The 22,591-nt window shown below is 35.2% G+C and overlaps 1 protein-coding gene and 2 long non-coding RNA genes across 3 annotated transcripts; 2 read left to right on the plus strand and 1 right to left on the minus strand.

Annotated features, from left to right (window-relative positions):
* The first annotated feature begins 1,317 nt into the window (after positions 1 to 1,317).
* LOC114279237 (L10-interacting MYB domain-containing protein-like) lies at positions 1,318 to 4,273 on the plus strand. The gene is made up of 2 exons (XM_082884190.1): positions 1,318 to 1,864; positions 3,422 to 4,273. The coding sequence occupies exons 1-2, from the start codon at positions 1,463 to 1,465 to the stop codon at positions 3,665 to 3,667; spliced, it is 648 nt and encodes a 215-aa protein (XP_082740316.1). The 5' UTR covers positions 1,318 to 1,462; the 3' UTR covers positions 3,668 to 4,273.
* Positions 4,274 to 6,553: 2,280 nt separating this feature from the next.
* LOC145797337 (uncharacterized) lies at positions 6,554 to 7,583 on the plus strand. The gene is made up of 2 exons (XR_014338751.1): positions 6,554 to 6,788; positions 6,971 to 7,583. It is a non-coding gene; the product is annotated as an uncharacterized LOC145797337 (long non-coding RNA).
* Positions 7,584 to 15,115: 7,532 nt separating this feature from the next.
* On the minus strand, positions 15,116 to 15,905 carry LOC145796757 (uncharacterized). Its single transcript, XR_014337267.1, has 3 exons — positions 15,660 to 15,905; positions 15,405 to 15,544; positions 15,116 to 15,324 (listed from the first exon to the last, which is right to left on the minus strand). It is a non-coding gene; the product is annotated as an uncharacterized LOC145796757 (long non-coding RNA).
* Positions 15,906 to 22,591: the final 6,686 nt, after the last annotated feature.

Genomic DNA, 22,591 nt, shown 5'->3' on the forward strand with positions numbered 1-22,591 from the left:
GAGATCCGTCGCAGCCTTCACCGTCCAGCACCGCAACAGCCGTGGGGAAGTCCGACCTCGACTCGATCGCAACTTAACAGCAGCCGACGACTGTCGGACAATCCGTCGCCCAGATCTGCATCACTTCCGACCAGATCTACACCACGCTGGCCGGTTTCTCCCTAACTACAAGGTAACATCTCTTCCACGCAAATTAATTTTCTTACTCTCGCTCTCCTTTCTCTGATTTTGTTCCAAAACTTTCTTTTTTCTACCTCTCTTCTCTTATCTGTAACACCGAAACCCTCTCTTCTCTGTACCAAAACCCTCTATGAATCTGGAACCCAAACCAGATCTACAGATCTGGTTGTAAGATGTTCATTTCGGTTCGGCGATCTGTTTCACGATCTAAGCATCTCTCCACGATTTCAGTTCGAAGTTCACAATCAGTTGAACCCTCTGTCTCTAAAGATGAACAAGACCAACTTCAGGGAAGACGATGACGTTGTTGTTGTGATTGTTGTGTGTCTACGGATTGTTATTGCAATTTTTTATTTTTGTTATGAATTTTTTTTTTCTATTTCATAGTGTTTTGCTGGAAACGATGCGGGTGGGAGAAATGGAACAAAGAAAACTACTGGGATACTGATCTGCAAATTTTGTTATTGTTTAGTAAAAATGCATTCCTTTATAGCCCATCTGTCCAAAAAATAAAGTACAGCTACTTCAAAAAAATGACACTGATCCTTCTGGGTCTTGGTTGGGCACATTTTTATCTTATGGAAATTTTGGAATCATATTTTGAAAAACGACCTACCATCTTTAATATATTTGTTTTTATGGAGAAGCTTTTCTAATTGAATTTGGTTTTCTGCCATGGAATGTGATATTCATACTTGAGATATTTGTTTAAATGCACTCTTCATTGCAACGCAAATCCTATATTAAGGGGTTGGAGTGGCATATAAATTGTTTTGAGCATTCATTGATGTCATTTGTGAAGAGATAATGGTCCATTGACAATTGCCAGGGAACATTCTTTAGGGTTCCTTTGGTAAAGTTGTTCTGTAATGTCCTCTATCACCTTCTAGTTTTACAGACAAGTTCATTATCTAATAGATATTTTGAGGAAGTTTCGGATTAGCATACAATTGTTAGTGTTCATTGATTTCATTTGTGAAGAGATCTCATTGACCAGGGTGCATGCTCTAGGATTTATGTTGTAAGGTTGTTTCTGTATTGTCCACTATGTTGCTTTTTAATTACACAGATGAGTTCGTTCTGTGGTACACATTTTGAGGAAATCATTGGAGACCTGTAGTGTGAGCCGACGAAAAAAACAATAACAATGTTCTAAGACGGTTGTATTGGAGGCTTGTGTTACACAGTTGTTTATATGTTTTTTATTTTATTCGCATTATGAGTTTCAATGTCTTCAATTTTTCCATGTATACCATAATTGTTGTTGCATTGTAGTACGCAAATGGAGCAGTCCCAAACGCAGTCAACGCCTTCCAAAGCTTTGCGCAAACGCGGTAGTAAACAGACGCAGCAGCAGTCCACAAACGTGCATAAAGCATCTTGGGACTCTGACACGGTGCGGATTTTTTTGGAACTTGTTATCAAAGAGTTGGACGTTGGTTTCAAGGGGAGCTTCCATACAATGACAATGCATGGATATCGAGCTATAAGCAAGGGCTTTCTGGACCGTACAAATAAGGTGCATGATGTCAAGCAACTGCAGAACAAGTACGCGTTGCTGAAAAAGGATTGGCAGTCATGGTCGAAATTGATGAACAGCAGGCATGGGCCAACCGGCATCAGTTACAATGAAGCCACGGGTTTGATACAAGCATCTGACGACTGGTGGGCACATTACAAAAAGGTAACATTTCCATTGAGTTTTACGTACGTCATTTACATGGATACTTAAACCGTTAGTATTGTCAATGCTTAAGCTTATTTTCAATGGCGCGTTGTGTAGATTATTACGTACACCCTAGTTTTTTTAGTTGGGTCTAAACATAAATAATTGTGACATTTCGTACTGTGTCTCTAATTTAGCCTTGTGGATGTAGCCCACCACCATTGGAATCTCTAATTCATGTTATTATATGTACATAATAATTTAAGAAATAAAATTAGTACATGAAACTTGATTAGAACCTTAAACTAATAACATTTTGGACTGGGACTAGAGTATTATTTACCACTATCATGGAAATAATATAAAGAAAGAATACATCTTTTCTTTATCCTAATTTTTTTCCCCATTAGATTATTAACATTATTATTTTTCCATTATGCTTACTTAATTTGATAAATTACAAAATGGTTGATAAATGTGAATGATTCTTTGCTTTTTCGGAAGTCACAAAGAAGAACAAAAACTACTATTATACATCATCCTTTATTGGGACAAAAAAGTTAAGTGTTACTACATCTAGAACCATAGTCTCATATTTCAAACCACTATAATCATCTCCTGCCTTACATGATTATATCTAAGCCATATATTCAACTTACTACTCACTTTCTCTCCAAAATCCACTGAATTACAAAGTACAACATTTCACTCACATTTTTTCCCCCCTCTTTCTAAGTTACTTCTCTAAATTAATAATCTAAACACAATCTTAATACTTGTAAGAAACTTTAGACAAAATACTCGAACGACTCCCTCATAAGGTAGCCTATAAAATAAAATAATAAGTTAATCCGTTGGTTACGAGTTTATGTACCTTAATAAGAAGTTACAATTCATATCTCCTTATCAGCATAGAGGCCTTTCTTTTTGTATTTCTTTGAAATTTTTTTTGACCCGTACGTGTTGTTTGTTTATTACCTTGTATCTCCATTTCAATTTTTTACATAATATTTGTAATGGGGTCTAACTTCTCTGTTAACTGAAGAGAAGATTGAGCCATCTAGTTGGTTCTGTTAAGCCCACTACAGCCTTCAAATTCATAATTCGAACCGTTGCTCCTTTGAATCCGCTGTATGTAAATTATTAATAAAAATATTATTCACCCAATAATAGTACTCATTTTGACCCAATAAAAGGTATGCTTTCGAAAATATATTATTTATTTCTTTAAGACAAACATAATGAAATTATGTGACTGTCTAGTTCAATTTATTTTTTATTTTAATAAATAATCTACAAATATAAGTCCACAAAATGAACAAAATAGATCATCCAAATAGGTTGGTTATGGGCTACATTATCTGTTTCTTTAACACAAACATATTGAAATTATGTGACTACCGAATCAATCTATTTTTTATTTTAATAAATAATCTACAAATAACCGTTATTATGTACGTCATTTACATGGATACATAAGCCTATTTCTTTGCTGCCTGTGTTTGCTCCCCATTATTCTCTGTTTCACTATCTGACATGAAGTTCTTCCGATGGGTTTTTGGTTGTTTTTCCCAGGTTGACAAGAATGCAATCAAGTTCAAAACAAAACCGTTGGAGCACATGGACCTCATGCGAAGGGTGTACGAAGGCGCTACAGCAACCGGAAAATATGCATGGACACCAGGTGCAGCGTTCGAACCTGTGGCACCCGATGACGGTACTTCGCAGGCGCCTGACGAAGCCTGCGAGGACAGCAGTGGGCTGTCCCATTTCCAGCCTGCCGCGCAGCATGAACACACTGTGCAGCACACTGTTGCGTAAGAGGATGGCACGCCGGCAACCGTGCACGCTGCGTCGTCGGGAATTAACGCTGACGACACACCAACTAGTGGCATGAACAAACGCAAATCGCCAGGCCCAACACACCCACAGCGGAAAAAGAGGGCAGAGTGAGGGAGCTTCTCTGTTGGCGAGTAGTATGGAAAACCTTGCATCCTCCGTGAAATTACAACAACAACAAATCCGCGTCTCACATGATTACGCAGATTCGGCACAGTACCTAATTCAGAAGTGTATGACACGGTTGTATTTGCTGGAAGGGCTGGATCTGCAAGACCCGCTAGTTCCTTTTGCTCAATCGGTACTTGACAACCCTGCAAATCAAGCCATAATGATGTCGATTCCTACAGACACGGCTGTCATTGCTTGGTTGCGAACGAAGAAGTCCCGTGAGCAATGCATTGGTGGACCATCAACAGCAAATCCCGGAATGGGTGGTGGCTGGTTCTGAGATTTCCCAGCAAATAATTTGTGTTTCCTTATTAATGTTTGTGTGTTGCTTCTATATTAATGTTTGGGTGGTGGCTGGTAATGAATATTGATGTAATGTTTCTTATGTAATGTTTGTGTGTTGCCTTTTGTTTTTCTCCCCCTTGGAACAAACAGTTGGGCAAATATCCTTTCTTCCCAAAACGATGGCATTGTTGGTCGAATTTTTCGGACATTATCAGTTGATAATATTTGTGTGATGATGTTGATGTTGTAGTATATGCTTGTTGCTGCCAAATAGGTTTTTTATCATTTCTTTTTGATGAAACATAAATACATTATCTATAGACCATTTTGGATGAGTTCATTTTTGGTCACTTCAGTGATGGTGATGACAAATACATTCTATCGGCCCTTTTGGATGAGTTCATTTTTGGTGGTTCGGACCACTTTGTCAATCTGATCCATCTATAATTTGTTAAATTAATAACAAAAATTTTAAAATCAATCAGATATAATTTTATCACACAAGGTGAGATTCACCTTTACCTTTCTTGCTAGAGAGTTGTAAAGTTCGTATTAAAATCTATCATATTACAAAGTGAAAAAGTAAAATTTTAAATCTCAGTTAAAATTATTCAAATCAAATACATAATGTAATGGTTTGAAATTGTGAAAACGTAATATTTGATATCTCAATCAAAATTAATCAAATCAAATATAATATACTGGTTTCAAATCAGTTTGAGTAATTTTTTTATTCCTTTTGATTAGGCGAGGAAACAACCTCCATAAACACAAGTCACTAGTTTTGGTAGGAAGTGCACGAAATTAGTTGATTACACATCAGGTTACTTTTTAAAAAAATTAAATTAAAATAACGAAAAGTTTTATACATATTAATAATTAAATTTATAATTTTTAGGGTCGTCCCGAAAAATAAAAACAAGAATTTTAGGAACAATTTTTAAAAGGTTATTAATAAATAGATTTTTTGGGACAAAATAATTTGGTCTAAAAATTTTTACTTTTTGAGACAAAAAATTTGGTCAAAAAATGGTAATAATTTATCACTAATTTCCAATTTTTGTTGTTAAAAATATAAGGACGATATTCGAACCGTTGTTTTGTTTTTATCTATTTATTTATATTATAATGAATACTCCATTTTTATTAAATTGGGTGATGAAAAAATGACAAGTGAGGATTGGTTTTAGTTTTTCTTACATGTTTTGTCGGCCCAGCACACAGTTTCATATACACCAATAATTTGGTATCTATTACCAAAAAGAAGAGAACCCATTTTTGTTGAAGCCTCCAATAATTTGTGTGTTGCCCAATTTGCATGGACACCACGTGAAGTTGTTGAAATTTTGGTTTCAACGGTCCCACCACAATCTTGGTTTCAGAGAAGAGAATTCTTTCTTACGCATGCTCAATTTTTTGGTTTCAAAAAAGAGAATCCGTTTGTGTTGGTTTGTTGAAATTTTGGTTTCAAAGGTCCCACCCTAATCTTTGCGCATTCTCATCTTTGATTTCTTTATATAAGACCACAAATCAGTTGACATGTTAGCTTCAAAGGTCTCACCACAATCTTTGCTCATCTCATCATTCATTTCTTTAGAGAACACCACAAATCAGTGTGGTTGTCTCCTTTCTTACCCTCGCCCCAATCTGCTTCTTTCATTGTCCAAAGTCGTAATAATTTTCTTGGTAGGCAGCCTCGTACTTGCGAAGTCAGATTTTGGTAAACCAGCTTGGCTCTGTATATTCTGCGTTATAGGTTCCCAAAATGGCAGACGACGCAGGTCCTAGTTACACTGTGCCCAGTAATGCAGCCCGGGAAGCTATCAATGAAATTGCACGGGAAATCGTGGTCGAAACTGATCACAACTTCCTAGAGGCGTATAACAGTGTAGCTAAATATTACTACAACCATTATCACAGAGTGCCTCGAAATACATCCATACTTACAGGACGTTTATGGATGTATGAGTTGTTTAACGGTCACCAAGGTCGGTTTGAAGATGCTGTCAGCATGTCCAAACCAGTGTTCTTGATGTTATGCGACACTCTTCATAGTTTCGGATTGACACTGCCACAGCGGGAGCATGGCGTTCCGCTAGAAGAGAAGGTAACCATTTTCATTTGTGCATTGCAGGGAATGAAGATGAAAGATTTGCAAGAACGGTTCCAACACTCGAATGAGACATTGTCACGACATTTCCATGAGGTTTTGAAAGTTATGATACCGTTCACAGCGGTTCATAGTAGGAGTCTTACGCCTGAGTAAGTGCAACAGGGGGGCTACCCACAATTACAATCGCAACGGCGATACCGGCTATTCAAGGTGAGACTATTTCACATAATTTTAAATATCATAGTGGCGACATATACCATGAATTTTTATTTATATATTCTGTGTAATGGTGCGTTGTGTAGGACTGCATCGGTGCACTAGACGGCACGCACGTGATGGCTCGTGTCTCGGAAGAGTACGCCACTTCGTATTACGGCCGGAAAGGCGTCCCAACACAGAACATAGTGGCCGTATGTGACTTCGATTTGTGCTTCACGTTTGTGTCAGCCGGTTGGGACGGGAGCATGCACGACAGTAGGGTGCTGCACTACGTGACAACCGAACCTAAACATCGCTTCCCGCACCCCGCACCTGGTAAAAATATATCTTACGTAACAAAGTAGTATAATCTGAAAATAATATAAGACAAATTACACATTCGTACTTGCTATCGTAATTGAGAACTTACCAAAAATAGATAATATCATGTAAAAAAAAAAATTGACGCAAAATTATTTTTCTCAAAGAACTTGTTTGTAAAAAAATGTTCGTTGTAGGAAAATACTACTTGGTGGATAGCGGCTACAGCAACAAGATAGGGTACCTAGCCCCATACAAGGGATATAGGTATCACCAAAATGCTCATCGAAATCGAAGACCACAAAATGAGTTTGAACTATTCAATAAGGCACATTCATCATTGCGTAGTTGTATCGAGCGGACATTCGGTGCGTGGAAGTCGAGGTGGGGGGCATTGCGGAATATTCAGAAGTTGAGTTTCTCTAATAAAGTGATCTTCGTGTGTGCGTCAATGGCGTTACATAACTTCATACGCCGAAACAGTGAAATTGATGAGGTCACAGTTCCTATCGCAAATAGCACCGAATACGTGGCTCCCGAAATGCCCGACCACGATGAATACGCACGGGTTGCGGATGTGATTGAGGAAGGGGACTCCGACCCCGCAATGACAGTTATACGAGCGAACATTACGTACCAACTAGCCCAACAACTGAACACGAATAATTGAAACATTAATGTTGGTTAAATTTATAATGTGTGTAACTCAGATTCAAAAAAGATTATTATCATGGTTTGTTAATGTGTTTTGTATTTCTGAATTTGTAATACTTCTCAGCAGGAAGTTGATAAAGTTTTGTATCCAATTTTATGCTACATATGTTCAAAAAACACTATTGAAAACGAAATGAAAAGAATAAAATAAAAAAACTTGGTTGAACAACTTAGAACAGCACTGGGCATAATAAAAAAGGAAAAGAATAAAAAAAATTACCAAAAAAGCAATAAAAAAAAGAATGAAACCAAATTTGTTAAAACGAAAACAATAAAAGTGAAAAGAAAAGAATTTAAAAAAAAATTAAAAGGAAAAGAAAAAAAAGTAATGAATAAAAAATGAAAACAATCAACAAAAATTTACACGTAAAAAGAAAAGAATGCAAAAAAATGACGAAAAAAGGAAAATAATAAACCCAAATTAATAATATTAAAAGGAAAAGAATAAAAAATAAAATATAAATGTGAAAATGAGAAGAAAACAAAAAGGAAAAGAATGAAAAAGAAATATTCACAACAAAGGAAAAGAAAGAAAACAAAAATTATAACGAAAAGAATGGAAAAAAAAATTGAATAAAAAAATGAAAACAAAAAAAATAATAATGTTAAAAGGACAAGTACCGACTACAGGAAGAAAAAAAAATTATGTTAAAAGGAAAAGAATTTAAAAAATACATTCTTTTAAAATGGAAAATAATAAAAACAAAAATGTTAAGGAAAAGAAAAAAAAAATTGACTGCAACGGAAAAAAAAATTAATGACAAAAGGAAAAGCATGATATAAGACAAATTATGAATAAAGAAAAAAAATTAGTTGCTTTGACCGTTGCACAGTGTTGAAGGAAATGAAAAAAAAAATATTTAAAAATTATACGTTGCACAGTGATTGTCATCACAGACCTACAGTCACGCTTCCCAATGGTGACACGTACGCATGAGATTGTGTGTCAGTTAGGATGGGTAAAACAGTAATTTTACCATGTTAACTAATATTATATTACACAACTTTTTATAAAAAGTCAAAAATTTATTCCAAACAACTATCTTTTTTCTCTCAATTTTTTAGTCCAAAAAGACAAAAAGTACACTTATTTAGGACACCTCAAACAAATCCTAAATGTTCTAAATAAATGTACTTTTTAACTTTTTATAAAATATGAGTTGAGTTTGAAATGATGTGTTAGAGAAGTAATGTGACTTAAATAGGATAATAAGTTTTTAACTTTTTGACTTTTTTATAAATTGCCAAACCTGGCCTAAAAGTTGATAATGAAAAATATTTATACTTTAGTTTTTAAATAATTAATTAATTTAAGTTATTATTTTCTATTAGGTTGTAAGTAAAAATTATGCTAAACAAATTTTTTGAATAAAAAAATAATAAATAATTTAAATAAGTTGCATCAAATAATATTAGCCACATGGAGGGTATACTGTTTTTTTTTTTTTTAAATATTTTACTCCCCTAAAATAATGATAAATTATATTGACCTCCATTAATATTTTGAGAAAAAAATAAGTATTCTCATAGTTTTTGATGAGGTATCGGTTCCCGGGTGGATGGGTCGGACCGGCCCAGGCTCTTCAGGCTCCGGCTCAAGAAGGAGACTCCGTCAGATGACCTGCATGCAAGTTCGGGGGGGAACGGGGTAGTCCCCCAGTGAACCCTCCGGTGCAAGAATTAGTAGAGCAGAGTATGAAAAACTGTATATCGAGAGATCAAGAGAGAGATAACCTTTTTTTCTTCTTTCCTCTTATCCTTGCTTATATCCTTTTGTCATCATTTTTCCTGTCTCCTGTGACGTGCTTTTTTCCGCCGAAAGCCTGTGCCATAGCTCATCTTGTTTAGGGTGATGGAGGCTCTGTTCCGGCGGGGAGTGCTGTTGTAATAAATGTTGTGATGGGTCGCATTAATGGTGATGTGTTGTGATAATAACTCTGCAGATCTTTGTCTGCTGATGTGGCCCGTGTCCCACCTGCCGTGTGCCTAAATGCCGTTGGCCCTTCATGTCTAGGTGGCCTCCAGCTGTTCTGGGCCTTGTCAACCGGGTTGTGCCATTGTCCCCAAGCGATGGGTTCGGGGTGGTTTGCCGTGGGCCGTATGCCTTGTGGGCCTATCCATGTCAGTTTTGGTATAATTATACTAAATTTTCTTTTAATTAAACGTAACAAAATTAATGTAAACTATGTGAAGATACAATAATAAATAAATAATTTAAATTTTAGTATAAAAAGAATGATGATATTATTTTTTTATCTATATGAGTGATGAATTTATTCATGAAAATAAAAAGTAAGTGTTATGTGAATTAAAAATATATGAAGAGCTAATATAATTGTTTTACGAGATTTATTATATATATTTATAAAAAAAAAAAAGAAGAGAAAATTGGCCTAAGGTCCCTCCTCTACTTTTGATAGGAGGAGAGGTCCAAAATAATATGTTTTGATAGCTAAGGTCCCTCAAATTTATTTTAGGTTGTAAAGTACCTAAATTACCCTTCCTTTATAACATAAATTTGTTTGAATATTATATTGTTGACTTAACTGATAGATTTTGGAAACCGAATTTGCAGTGGAGATTTCGTCGAAGTTTTCGTCGGAGATTTCATTGGAGATTTCATGGTGGAGATTTCGTCGGAGATTTCAGTGGAGTTGACGAGAAAGATTGCTACGATCGTGTAGATTTCGTTGGAGATTTCGTCGGAGATTTCAATGGTGTTACAGTGTGTTGATCGCGTAGATTTTCAGTGGAGTTTAATCAGGTTTGTTTTCGATGGAGATACCACATGCATTTTGATTTTTGTTTTGAATTTTTGTTTAAAGAGAGGTCAGCTTGATAGAGTTGATTTTTATTTTTGGAATTAATTTTTTATTATTTGTTTTTTAATCAATTTCAAAGAGTGTTGACAGTGTGTTGATCGCGCAGGTTTTTGAGTGGAGTTGAATCAGGTTTATTTTCGATTTAGATTCCACATGGATTTTGATTTTTGTTTTGAATTTTTGTTTAGAGAGAGGCCAGCTTGATAGAGTTGATTTTTATTTTTGGAATTAATTTTTCATTCTTTGTTTTTTGATTAATTTCAAATAGTGTTGACAGTGTAGGTGATTTTGATGTTTAGAGTTCATTTTTCGTGCTCTGTTTTTTATTAACATATTGATCAATGATAAGTTTTGTTCTATGTTTTGTCAAACCAGAGAAATTTCATTTTCTGCACTTTTGTTTGTGTAGTCCAGAGGAAATTATAAGTGCATATGGACATATTATTAGAAGTTTCTAATGCAGATAGAATATGAGAAAGTGAATGCAAGTTCATAAATTCCTCTGGACTTGTATTTGTAGTTCAGAGAAAATTGTAAGTTTGTTACTCACTTTCAGTTTGTAATTCAGAGAAAATTATATGTTTGTAGAAGATGAATAGAAGTTTTTGTTTTTCTAAGCAAAAGTTATTTTTTGTATTTTTTCTTTCAGTTTAGATGGACAATGCAGTGTTTTTTGTTATCTTGAAGGTGTATATAAGTTTGTAAATTTCTCTAGATTTTTCTATGAGTGCAATGTTACAGAATGACGCATAGAAAATTGTTAGCTTGTAGTGAGGTGAAAATTATGGAAAAGCCTATAATTTCATAACAGATATTCTGCGTGATTTTTTTCTATGATTGTATTTAATAGTTAGCAGTAAATTTCTCCGTGATTCATTAAGTTTCTGTGATTTTGTTTTTTATCATCTTGAAGGTGAATATCAGCTTGTAGATGTCTTTGGACTTTTATTTTAAGTTCAGAGAAAATTATAAATTTAGAAATTTCTCTTGACTTTTATGTTGTTCTTGTGAAGTGTTTCTATGTTAAACAAATTATTTTTATTGTTTTTTTGTTTCAATTTCAATGGATAGTGCAGTGTTGTTGCTGTGCAAATATGAGAATGATACTATTGTCATTAATGTTTCATGCGAATTGAATTTTGAGGAATTGGTTGGCATTTTGTGTAAAACATGGGAGAATTTGAAACCTGAGATTATGTGTATTTCATATTCTATTTTGGGCCATCCGAATTGTATGGTTCGAAATAATATTGATTTTCTAAATATGTTGAGGGTTGTTTGTGCACGCGGTGTTGATATAGTTGATGTTTCAGTTACTAGATGTAGTACTTCTGATGAAGAGGATAAAGTAGGGTCTAATTGGGTAGATGTTCTAGATGGTGAGTGTGATAGGCTGGTGGATATTGAAAGGAATTCACTCTCTAAGTTTTGTTCTCACCAAGAAAATATGTTATTGTCGGCTAGTTGACGGAATAATATTACGAGTGTTGGACAAAAGTTTGAGGGTGGTGTGGTTGAGTTCCATACTTTTTTATGCAAGTATGCTATTAAGGTTGGTTTTCAGTTTACGTATGTTAAAAATGACAAGCTGAGGGTTACGGCAGAATGTGCATATAAGGAATCAAGGGGATGTATGTGGCGTGTACATGCTTCTATTGAAAAAACAAATGGGTTCTTCTACATAAGGACTTTGAACAATGAACATACGTGTGGTGTGGCGGTTCGTACGAGTAAACATTCGAGGATGACTTCCAGCTTAGTTTATGGGCTGATACTTGAAGAGGTAAGTGCAAAACCTTTAACTCATCCAGTGGATGTTGTAAAAGAAATGAAAGACAAGTATGAGGTCTCAATCAGTTATAACTGTGGTTGGTTGGGTGTTGAAAAAGCAAAATGTAGTACATATGGGGATTCTTGTTTGTCATTTGATCAATTACGGTGGTATTTTGATGAGGCATTGAAGAACAATCCAGGTAGTCGTTTTGAGTTAGATTTTGAAGATAACAAGTGTTTCAAAAGAGTGTTTGTGGCTTTTCATGCATGCATTGCTGGTTTCAAATATTGTCGATCATTGCTTTTTCTTGATGGAACATTTTTTAAAGGATGATACAAAAGAGTTATGCTTGCTGCAACGGGGAAAGATAGGAATGAAGGTAATCATAAATATATCTAATTTTATCTAAATATGTGAATTTTCTATACATGTAAGAATTGAGTGAATGTGAATTTTCTCTGGTTTTGACCACTGTGAGAATTTTCACTGGATTTTAGTCAGTGTATGAATTTTCTCTGGATGTTGTCATTGTGTGAATTGTATCTGTAGGTGGTTACTAAGTGAATTTTCTCTGGATATTAAGATTGTGTGAATTTTCTCTGTAGTTGGTCACTAAGTCAATTTTCTCTAGATGTTGCCAATGTGTGAATTTTCTCTGGAGTTGGGCACTAAGTGAATTTTCTCTGGATGTTGGCAATGTCAAACTTCTCTAGTTGTTTATTGTTCTATTTTTCTCTGCATGTGTATATCTAATATGCTTGTTCCTATTTGTTTTGTAGGTTTTTTTCCTGTAGCTTTTGCTGTTGTTGATGCTGAGAATAAAGACAATTGGTGTTGGTTTCTTGAACATTTATGTGGAGTATTGGGATCAGAAAGGGTGATAAGTTTCATATCAGATCAACATTGTGGTATTGTGGAGGGGATTGCTAGGTTTTTTCCTAACTGCTTTCATGGATTTTGTCTGGAACATCTGAAGAGAAATTTGAGGAATAAGTTGTCATGTGGAAACACAAATTTGGTTAGGGAGACGATTGTGTCCAAGTTTTCAGAATGTGCATATGCTCCAACAAAGGCATCATTTCATTTCAAGTTAAATGAATTAAAAAGTGAGGGAGGAGACATTGTGAGTGTTTTCTTGAGAAGTTTACCATATCAAAATTGGAGTGATGCATATTTTGTGGGGAAACGTTATGGTGAGATGTGTTCAAATGTTGCTGAGTCATTCAATTCATGGATACGAGAAGCTCGGCACTTGCCAATAACAAATTTGGTGGACATGATACGGTTGCAAATCATGAATATGAGGTCTGATATGAGGGTGCTCTCTAGTAAATGGAATAAAATTATGTGTCCTCGTATGGATAGTGTGTTGAAGAAGTCTTTTTTGGATGGGAGGACATGGAATGTGAGTTTATCATCTGATAATGTCTTTGAAGTACATTGTTTTCCTTCGGTTATGGTTGATCTTGGGTTAAGAACTTGTTCATGTCGAAAATGGGAAATAAATGGGTATCCATGTCAACATGCTGTTGCTGCAATTTTTAAGAGTAGAAAGAATTTGAATTCATTTGTTGAACCATTTTTTCATGCTGATATGTATCGTCAAGCATACTCATTTTTCGATTGGCCCAGTTCCAACTGTTGAAAAACCTGTGTGTAGCATTGAAGATGCTATGATTTTACCTCCATTGAGCAAGAGACCTGCTGGGAGGCCGAAGAAAAACAGAATTGCTTCTACTGGAGAGTTTAAAAGGGTGATTAAGTGTAGTCATTGTGAGAGTATTAGTCACCATAATAAGAGGACATGCAAGGAACCTTTGTTAAATAGTTGATGATTATATATTTTATTGATTGAATAATACATTTGACGATTACTTTGTGTATTTTGTTTTGTGAAATGTATTTTTTAGACAGTGTATATAATAATATCAATCAAATTCATCCAGAGAAATTTTTCAATATCAATTAAAGTGTGCATTGTGTTTGTTGATATATACTATAGGCAGTGGGTTTGTAATACCTGTCAAATTCATCCAGAGAAATTTTCCTATGGCAAAGAAAATTCTGTGTATTGTGTTTTGAAGCTTCATATTCATCCACATAAATTTGACAATAGCAGACTAAAGTAATGTGTGGATTGTGTTTTTTGAATTTGATAATTGTTTTGTACTAACACAGTGCATTAGAGATTGAATGATGATATAGGCACCTTCTTTGTCGAGATATGAGTTAAATTTCTCTGTGAATTTCTGGTAGCTTCATACCAGTCATTTCAAGAAATGTGCACACCAGACAGAGCATACAAAAAATTATTGTATAACTAAGAAACAAAATTAAGCTCTTTTGAAATTTCTCTGAGTTGAGAATTTCTCTGGATCAGGGAAAAATTTCTCTAGACTCACTTCAACTCGGAAATTTGTGTCAAAGCCAGAGAAATTTTCCTCACCAACACGGAGAAATTCCTCCTCTCCAAATCACTCAACCCAGAGAAATTCATAACTCAGAAATTTCATTTTCTGTCACCATTTGAATCCGTCAATTTCATCCAGAGAAATTTTCCACCATCAGAGAAAACTATCTGGGCATTGTGTTTTGAAATTTGAAATTCATGCAGTGAAATTTTTCAGTGGTAGATAAAATTACTGTGCGCTTTGTGTTTTGTTGAGTTTGATGATTGTTTTGTACCAACACAAAGTATTATAGATTACATGATCATATAGGCATCCCCATGGGACGATATAAGTTAAATTTCTCTGTGAATTTCTGCAAACAATTTTCTTTGGCAGACAATTTTCTCTGTGAATGACAATAAAAATATATATATATATATATATAACCATCGATAGGTATGAAATTCACATTAGTTGAAATAAAAAAAATAAATAAAATTTAGATTAGTCAAGAAAGGATATATACATATATGTCAAGGATCATCATTTCTTCAATGTATCAACAAAAAACTGAATGGTTAATACTGTATGGATATATACATATATGTGAGACAATTTTCTCTGTGTGGATATATACATTGTCTTCCTTTCACTAGTTTCACTATTACATTTGTGGTTCTTCTGGAGGTATTTCAATTGGTTCAGTCCATGACCGGCCAACTTCGGTCACAAATCTCTCTATGAGTTCTGCCCTCATCAACCTTATCTCTTGTGTGGAGAATTTGGAGCTGATAGGTTCATGCTTGCTATATTGTTTCATTATATAGCAGACAAAGAGGCCACAATCCAGACTGCATACAAATTATAGGTATGGTTAGTTTTAAGAAACATGCAAATCAGATTATCTTATTTATAGATGTATGAAACTTACGAATCACTTTCTTGTTGTGGAGCATTGTTGACATACTCAAAGTCGTAACTTGTGTTTTGTGAGTTTATTAATTTGAAAGAGGGTTGTGATTGAGCGTCTCTTTCAAGGCAAGCTTTCAAAAAATTCTCCACGTAATCTTGCTGCAAAAAAATAATTTTTAAATAACGAAGAAATTTACGGACAAATCAATAGGATTCTATGAAAATTATCATCATAGAAAGCTAATGATGGATCAGAGAAATTTGCACTCGTTACCAATTGTTTTGCATCTTTGACATATTTGTCTTCTGCATCATCTCTCCTTGGCCTCAGTGAGTTGTAGAATCTCCATAAATTGTCTTGTTTGTCCACGACAAGCAAGGTCTAGTGATTTCCATGTGTGGACTTCTCATTACCTCCAGTATTTATTGGGAAATGGAGGAACCTGTAGTTCCTCCATGCTGTTTCAATATACTTGTCAAATAAGGACACTCGAAAAGTTTGATTTTCTGTCATCTTGATGAAATTCTGTGTTCAGAGAAAATCAAAAAATGGTTTTGTTATGACTAGTGACACAACTGGCTTCAAGAAGTATATTAAGAAGAGAAAGTAGTTAGTAAACTCCAGAGAAAATCAAATAAAATACTAGTAACATACTAAGCTCATGGATGTGAAAAAAAATGAGGTTGGTTGTTGTCTTGCTCTTATTTGGTCAGCCAAAAGGATCTCTCCATAGCCCTCAATGACCTGAAAAATATGATTTATAATTGTAATATTGGTTTATAAAGGCTGATGGAACATTGCAGAGAAATTTTGATGAAAGGGAAAGACTTACATTGTTGGCAATTTCTTTTTGCTTTATTAGGTTTCCAATGTCTTCAAAGGTAATGAGATTCAACTCACTTGTCCAAATTAAAGCTCTACAAGATGACAAAGAAGGGATTGAATTGTTGTTAATGCAATATAAGTGTGTAATTTGTTGTTTGTTATGTTCTATTTTGTTTGTTGTACTTACTCAAGCCCAGACACATTTGATATGTGCTGCAAGATGTCTTTTACATGATCTTTTATCAATCTTGAAATGGGAAGAGTTTGTGAAAAAACCCAAGATTTTCTGATGTTTATAGGTTGAGGCAAGATGTACGCATCAGCATCAAGTACTTCTTTGTCCTTCGTGCTTTGCTCAACTTGTTTTGCAGCTTGTTTTGAAGCTCCAGTCACTTTTGCAACTTTGGGATATTGGAATTCTGGATCATGCTGCTTTTCCTTCCTTTCTTTTGCCTTTAAATTTTTTATCATTGACGTCAGATCTTTTTTGACTGTAGACAGTGAAAATATTAGGAAAAGTGAAATTTCTCTGAAGTAACAGATAATATTTCAATATGTAAATTTATTTGATTCAATATTTTGCAGTTACCATAGACTTTTGTCTTTTGTTTCGGTTGTTTTTTGTGTGCCATTTGTTCTTGTTGGGTTGTTGGTTGTTGTTCCACTTGCATTCCAACTATACACAGTAAAAATCAAACAAGCCCCAAAAATGGAATAAGAAAATATACAGAGAAAATGAAATGAGCAGTAGAAATATAACTAATGTGTTCAGAGAAATATAACTTCCAGAGAAAATTACCAATGACAGAGAAAATTATAATAAATATAAATTTCTCTGAGTTATGTTGACACAAGGACATAACTTTTTGTGGCTCAAGATTTTCACTGACCTTGTGGTTGAAGTTGTGTTGGTGTTCGGTATGGTTGTGTTGCTAGTTAGATGGATAGTTCTTGAACTTGTTCATGCAATTTAGCATTTTCAGTTTCAAGCTCTGAATTTGAACACCTCAACTGTTGAATTGTTTTTGTATCGTCTGCTTTTTCAACCTCCAAGATCCTTAGTTTCATTTGGATTGTGCTTTCTTTTTCTTGAAGTTCTGAGTTAAGTGATGTCAGGATTCTTGTTGAAATATCCTTTTCAGCAAGTAATTCAATCCAATTTCTGTCTTCTTCTTTTTTAGATTGAGAAAGTGCCTTCAGTCTTTGACGTAGATCAGCAATTTGGGCATCCTTTGATTCCTCAAATTCTTTAGGCTGATGCATTGTTGAGCCACAAATGCTATCATGTTGTTGGTCCATCGGCTTATTATTTTCTTCTTCATCACTTTCATCCTTGTTTTTTTCTTGCTGTTCATCTTCTTCTTCATCTTCTTGTTCACTGTCTTATTCTTTCTGTTCATTTTGTTCTTTGTCTTCTGTTTCTATTTCTTCACTTTCTTCTCTGGTTTCTTCTTCTCCACTGCTTGCTTGATGTTCTTGTCCATTGCTGGCTTCGTATTCTTCTATGTTGCCTTCTGCTTGTTCATTCCCTCCATCTTTAGATGGATTGTGTAATGTCTCCTTGAATTTGACAATTGCCTTTTTTGATTCTTTCTTCATCTTTTTGCCAAGACAGAACTCCTCTGATGGGTTTTTGACTAGCTGCTTGTTATCGATCTGTAACAGGAGACTCTTTTATTAGAGAAATGTTACAAAATTCACTGAGAGAAAAAATTCAAATAAGAAAAATAAAATTCATCTAAATGATACTAATGGAAAACAAACTTCAGAGAAAATTGTATGGGCCAGAGAAAATTAGAGACATAGAGTAGATTTTATGAGGCAGAGAAAATTATGAAACAAGCAACATAATTTAGATATCAGAGAAAATCAATCAAGGCATATAAGTTAATGTTTTACTACAATTATGTCAGAGAAATTTGGATTCCAGAGAAAATTCATTAGAAGGGTAGAAATAAACAGTGTTTATCAAAGATGCTGTCACGACCCAAACCCGGCCCTATGGGTTTAGCACCGTAACCGGCCAGTAATCCGAGATTACCGAAGGCCTGCAGAACAGTAATACAGTAAAATAGAGTACAGGGCCTGGCGGAAGCCAAAACAGTAAATAAACAATGTCCAATGAGCCGTGATAGTCTGTATGCAAAAAGACTTTTCATACATATATACATAATCAGTACAGAACAGTATGCACAAAATGTACAATCATTCAGACTAGGGACTCAACCCTTTACATAACAGTGCAGTAAACATTTGGTCTATACAAAACAGTAAGATAATACAGAAGGGAGAATTGTAAAACACCCCTAAGCCTTAACACGATAGGCTCGGAACCTCGCAGTGAGGCACATAGGCTGGCTTGATAAAACTGGAGTAACCCTGACGCTCCTAGCCGCGGTCTGGTGCCTGAACACCTACATATATATAAGAGCAGTGAGCTAAAGCCCAGTGAATAACATAATGCGTAAAGAGGTCAAGAATGAATGTCCTTACAGTAATGAAAACAGTTCATTAAATCAGTATTTCAGTCGTTCAGTCAGTACAGTCATATGTGGTACATCCATTAGCATAACAGTACAGTAAACAGTAGGTCTTAAAAGACCGAACAGTAATGATGGCCATCAGTCAGTAAACAGTAGTGGTTCCAACAAGGGAACCGACAGAGATCTCCGTAACAGTAACAATAAACAGTAGTTGCTAAGGATGCCACAATACAGTTCAGAATATAGGACATACATTCATTCAATTAACAATAGTCAGTTCAGAAAGCAGTACAGTTCAGTTGTTCAGAAAACAATCATTTGTGAACATATCTTTACACAATCGTTACTCACATAGTTTGGGCTACGGTATGCTAGAGCGTGCCTCCCCAGTCGCCAACCTTACACAGTTAACAGATTAAACACACTAAGCTACACAGCTGGGAAAGATAGTAACTTAACCCCTAATGCCTCGGTGTGTTCTACATCTATATCCTCAGTAAGATGCCTTAAACTAAGCCTAAGAATGCCTAGAATGGGATGAAGATGCAAAGATGTACTCAAAAAGCAATTTCAGAAGTTTCAAAAAAACAGAGTCCCGCTCGAGCGCAGGTTTACCCGCTCGAGCGAACATGCAACAAAGGTACACGCTCGAGCGTCAACTTTCCCGCTCGAGCGTACTGTAAAAGTACTGGATGGGTGAAATCTCCGCTCGACGGACGCTCGACGCCCGTTCGATCGTGAGACACATGCCTCCGCTCGAGCTCCCAATACTCCGCTCGAGCGGACTGTAAAACAGTGCAGAGAAAATACTGGATGCTCGGATTCCACGCTCGAGCGTCGCTAGTCCCCGCTCGAGCGGAAGTGCAAAATCTGGAAAACCCAGATTGCACCTCCAAGCCAAAAACCAAGTTTTAACAACTCAAAACTCGACCTCTTGGGCTGAATTTCCAGAAAACATTTGTAAACACATAGTTAAACATGATTCAAAACTCAACATTGAGAAATCAAAGCCCAAGGGTGTTTAATTCAAACTCAATTTCAAACCATTTTCAAGAACAGGATGAACATGCAAACATGCATGAATTTTAAACAACTCAAAGCTCAATTTGATGCTCTAAGGAGCCAATTGATCCAAAAACAAGATGAAAACATGGACCATTACAAAATCATGGACATGCATGTAACAATTTGCCATGAATTCAACTCAAAATCCAACAATTTAAACATGCATGCATGGATTATGCTCTATATCAACATGTATGAACTAAAACATGACTTAGCTCTACAATTTAACATGGACCGTGCAAGAATTAGGTCAAACACAAGAATGAAAAGATGAAATCCTTACCTAAGTCTTGGAATTAGAAGACTAGGAGCTCAAATATGTAATCTATACTTTAATTACTAAGCAATTCTTCAAGTTCCCAAGCAATTCAAGATGAACAATTCAATCTCTCACTCTCTCCCCCTCTTGGTCGACTATGGCAAGGAGAAAGGCTGAGCAATGTTTTGATCTAAGTGTATAAGTGTATACAAGGCTCAAATGTGTGTGAGATAGTGGCCACTAAGTGTGGCAAAAGTGTAAATAAGCCTAACACTTGCAATTCATTGATATTTAATTTAATTTAATCATACCTAATCAGTTTTCAGATAATTATACCATAAAATCACATAAATTATGATGATCATAAAATATCAATCAATTCCCGATTCGGCCGCCGATAAGGCCTCCAATTAGCAGTTTGAACATAAAACATGAACAGATCAAATAAACAATCAAACAGATAGAATACAAATTAACATACATACTCAGTCAATTCAGTTCCAGTTTTCAATCAGTCAGTTCAGTACTTTAATCAGTTCAATTATCAGTCATAATCAGTTCAGTTTGACGGTAATCAATGTTTTATCGGTAAACAGTGATGGGGGTTATTACAGATGCAAGGCACGTAAGTTATGGACAGAGAAAATTACACACAAGGAGATAAAATTTGATGGGCCAGAGAAAATTATGAAACAACCAACATAATTTAGATATCAGAGAAAATCAATTAGGACATATAAGTTAATGTGTTACAATTGTGATCAGAGAAATTTGGATGGCAGAAAAAATTGATTACAATAGCAGAAATAGACCAGTGGTAACCAAAGAAGAAAATATAAATTGATAGTTCAGAGAAAATTGATCTTAATCAATCAACGCACAATGAGGGAAAACAAAGCAGTGGTTAGAGAAATTTTGGAATTTCACAGAGATTTCAGTAGCAATAGGAATCTAACCTGCCGAGGTGCAAGAGAGTGGACTGGTGTCTTCTGCAGCTGTTTCATTAAGGTTTGCAGGTTTCACTTGGCACATTTTGGGAAGTCAGTTGTGTTACTGTCTTCCGAGTCAATGATAGTTGCATGTTCACATAGCCAATATTGTGATGAAAATGAAAGTAAATAAAATTTTCTAAACGCACAAATTTGTAAGTATGATAACTGCAAATTTGAATGGATATTATACTTACCAGTAATGCAATGACACATCCCGTAACTTTTTCTAGAGTTTTGTGCAATGCCATGATAGAATCAATCAATGTTGGTGTGATTGCTTCCGGCCAATCATACTGTTTCATTGATTCAAGAGGTTCCACATACTTTATAAAAACCCAACCTATTGAATTCCCACTTGTTGCAAAAAATAGGGTGAGACACAAGTACAATGTAACAATGATTGCTATATCTTTGAAGTCAGTTGGTTGCTTGCCTTTCATTGCTTTGACCAAGGCATTTTTAAGAACGGGATCAGTGAGCATTGTGTCTTTTTGGAATCTTCTGCTGAGGAATGTAGATTTTGGCTTTTTAGAGTATCTCAATGACATGGCTCCTTTACCTCATTCCAAACAAAAAATCAAGGTCATGTCATTTGTTGTAAAGGTCAGGTTCTTCTTACCAACTGTGAATGCTTTTGTTTTTTCATTGTAACATTGGATTATGGCAACTACATCAACATCGGATTTCCTAGATTTCTTTGGACCCATCCTTCCAGTGGTTAGATCTTGGATCAAATACCAGAATGGGGTCTTTTGAAGCTCTAGAAGTTGTTTTGAATTGAATTTAAGTGTTTGAAAAAAGGAGGCGACATATGAGAGGTTGGATCGGAATTGAATGCTGTAGTGAGCTCTCTTTCTGTGGAGTTTAACAGGTTTTTTCCCCCTTGAGCTTGAGTCTTTTGAAGTTGGGGTACTCATCTGGATGCTAGTTGCTTTATTAGCTTGGACTTGTGTGTTTTGGTGAGGAGTTTGTGGTGTTTTGCTGCTGGTTTTTGATCTTAGATGATAAGAAGACTGAGAGAGTTGTTCTTTCTTGCTTGGTGTTTCTAGTGTTTTCCTGCTGATTTTTTATCTTAGTCCATAAGAAGACTGAGAGAGTTTCTATTTTTTGCTTGGTGTTTCCGGTGTTTCGCTGCTTTTACGTTTTGCCATTTCTAGACAATGATTAAAACATAAAGATGTCAACATTAAATCCCAGAGAAAATTGGACATGTCAGAGAAAATTACAGATGAGGGAGAAAATTACAGAAAAGAGAAAATTGGAGATGTCAGAGAAAATTACAAATAAGAAAAAATTACAGAAAATTGGACATGCTAGAGAAAATTTGACGGGCCAGAGAAAATTAGACATTAAAAATTAAATGTCAGAGAAAATCAACACAACATCATAAACATGAGAGAGAAATTTTCAATAATTGTTAAAATTACATATAGAAGTAAACATACCAGAGAAAATAAATGATCGAAAAAAGTAAACATGGCAAGCAAAAAAAAGAAAAGACAATATCATTGGGATTCTCAAATTTTGAAGATACTTATTTCGGATGATCCAAGTTAATAGGATAACCAAATGAGTTCTGCA

The sequence above is a fragment of the Camellia sinensis genome, chromosome 8 (genome assembly GCF_055761805.1).
Source record: "Camellia sinensis isolate YWXY chromosome 8, ASM5576180v1, whole genome shotgun sequence".
In the NCBI taxonomy this organism is placed as follows: domain Eukaryota; kingdom Viridiplantae; phylum Streptophyta; class Magnoliopsida; order Ericales; family Theaceae; genus Camellia; species Camellia sinensis.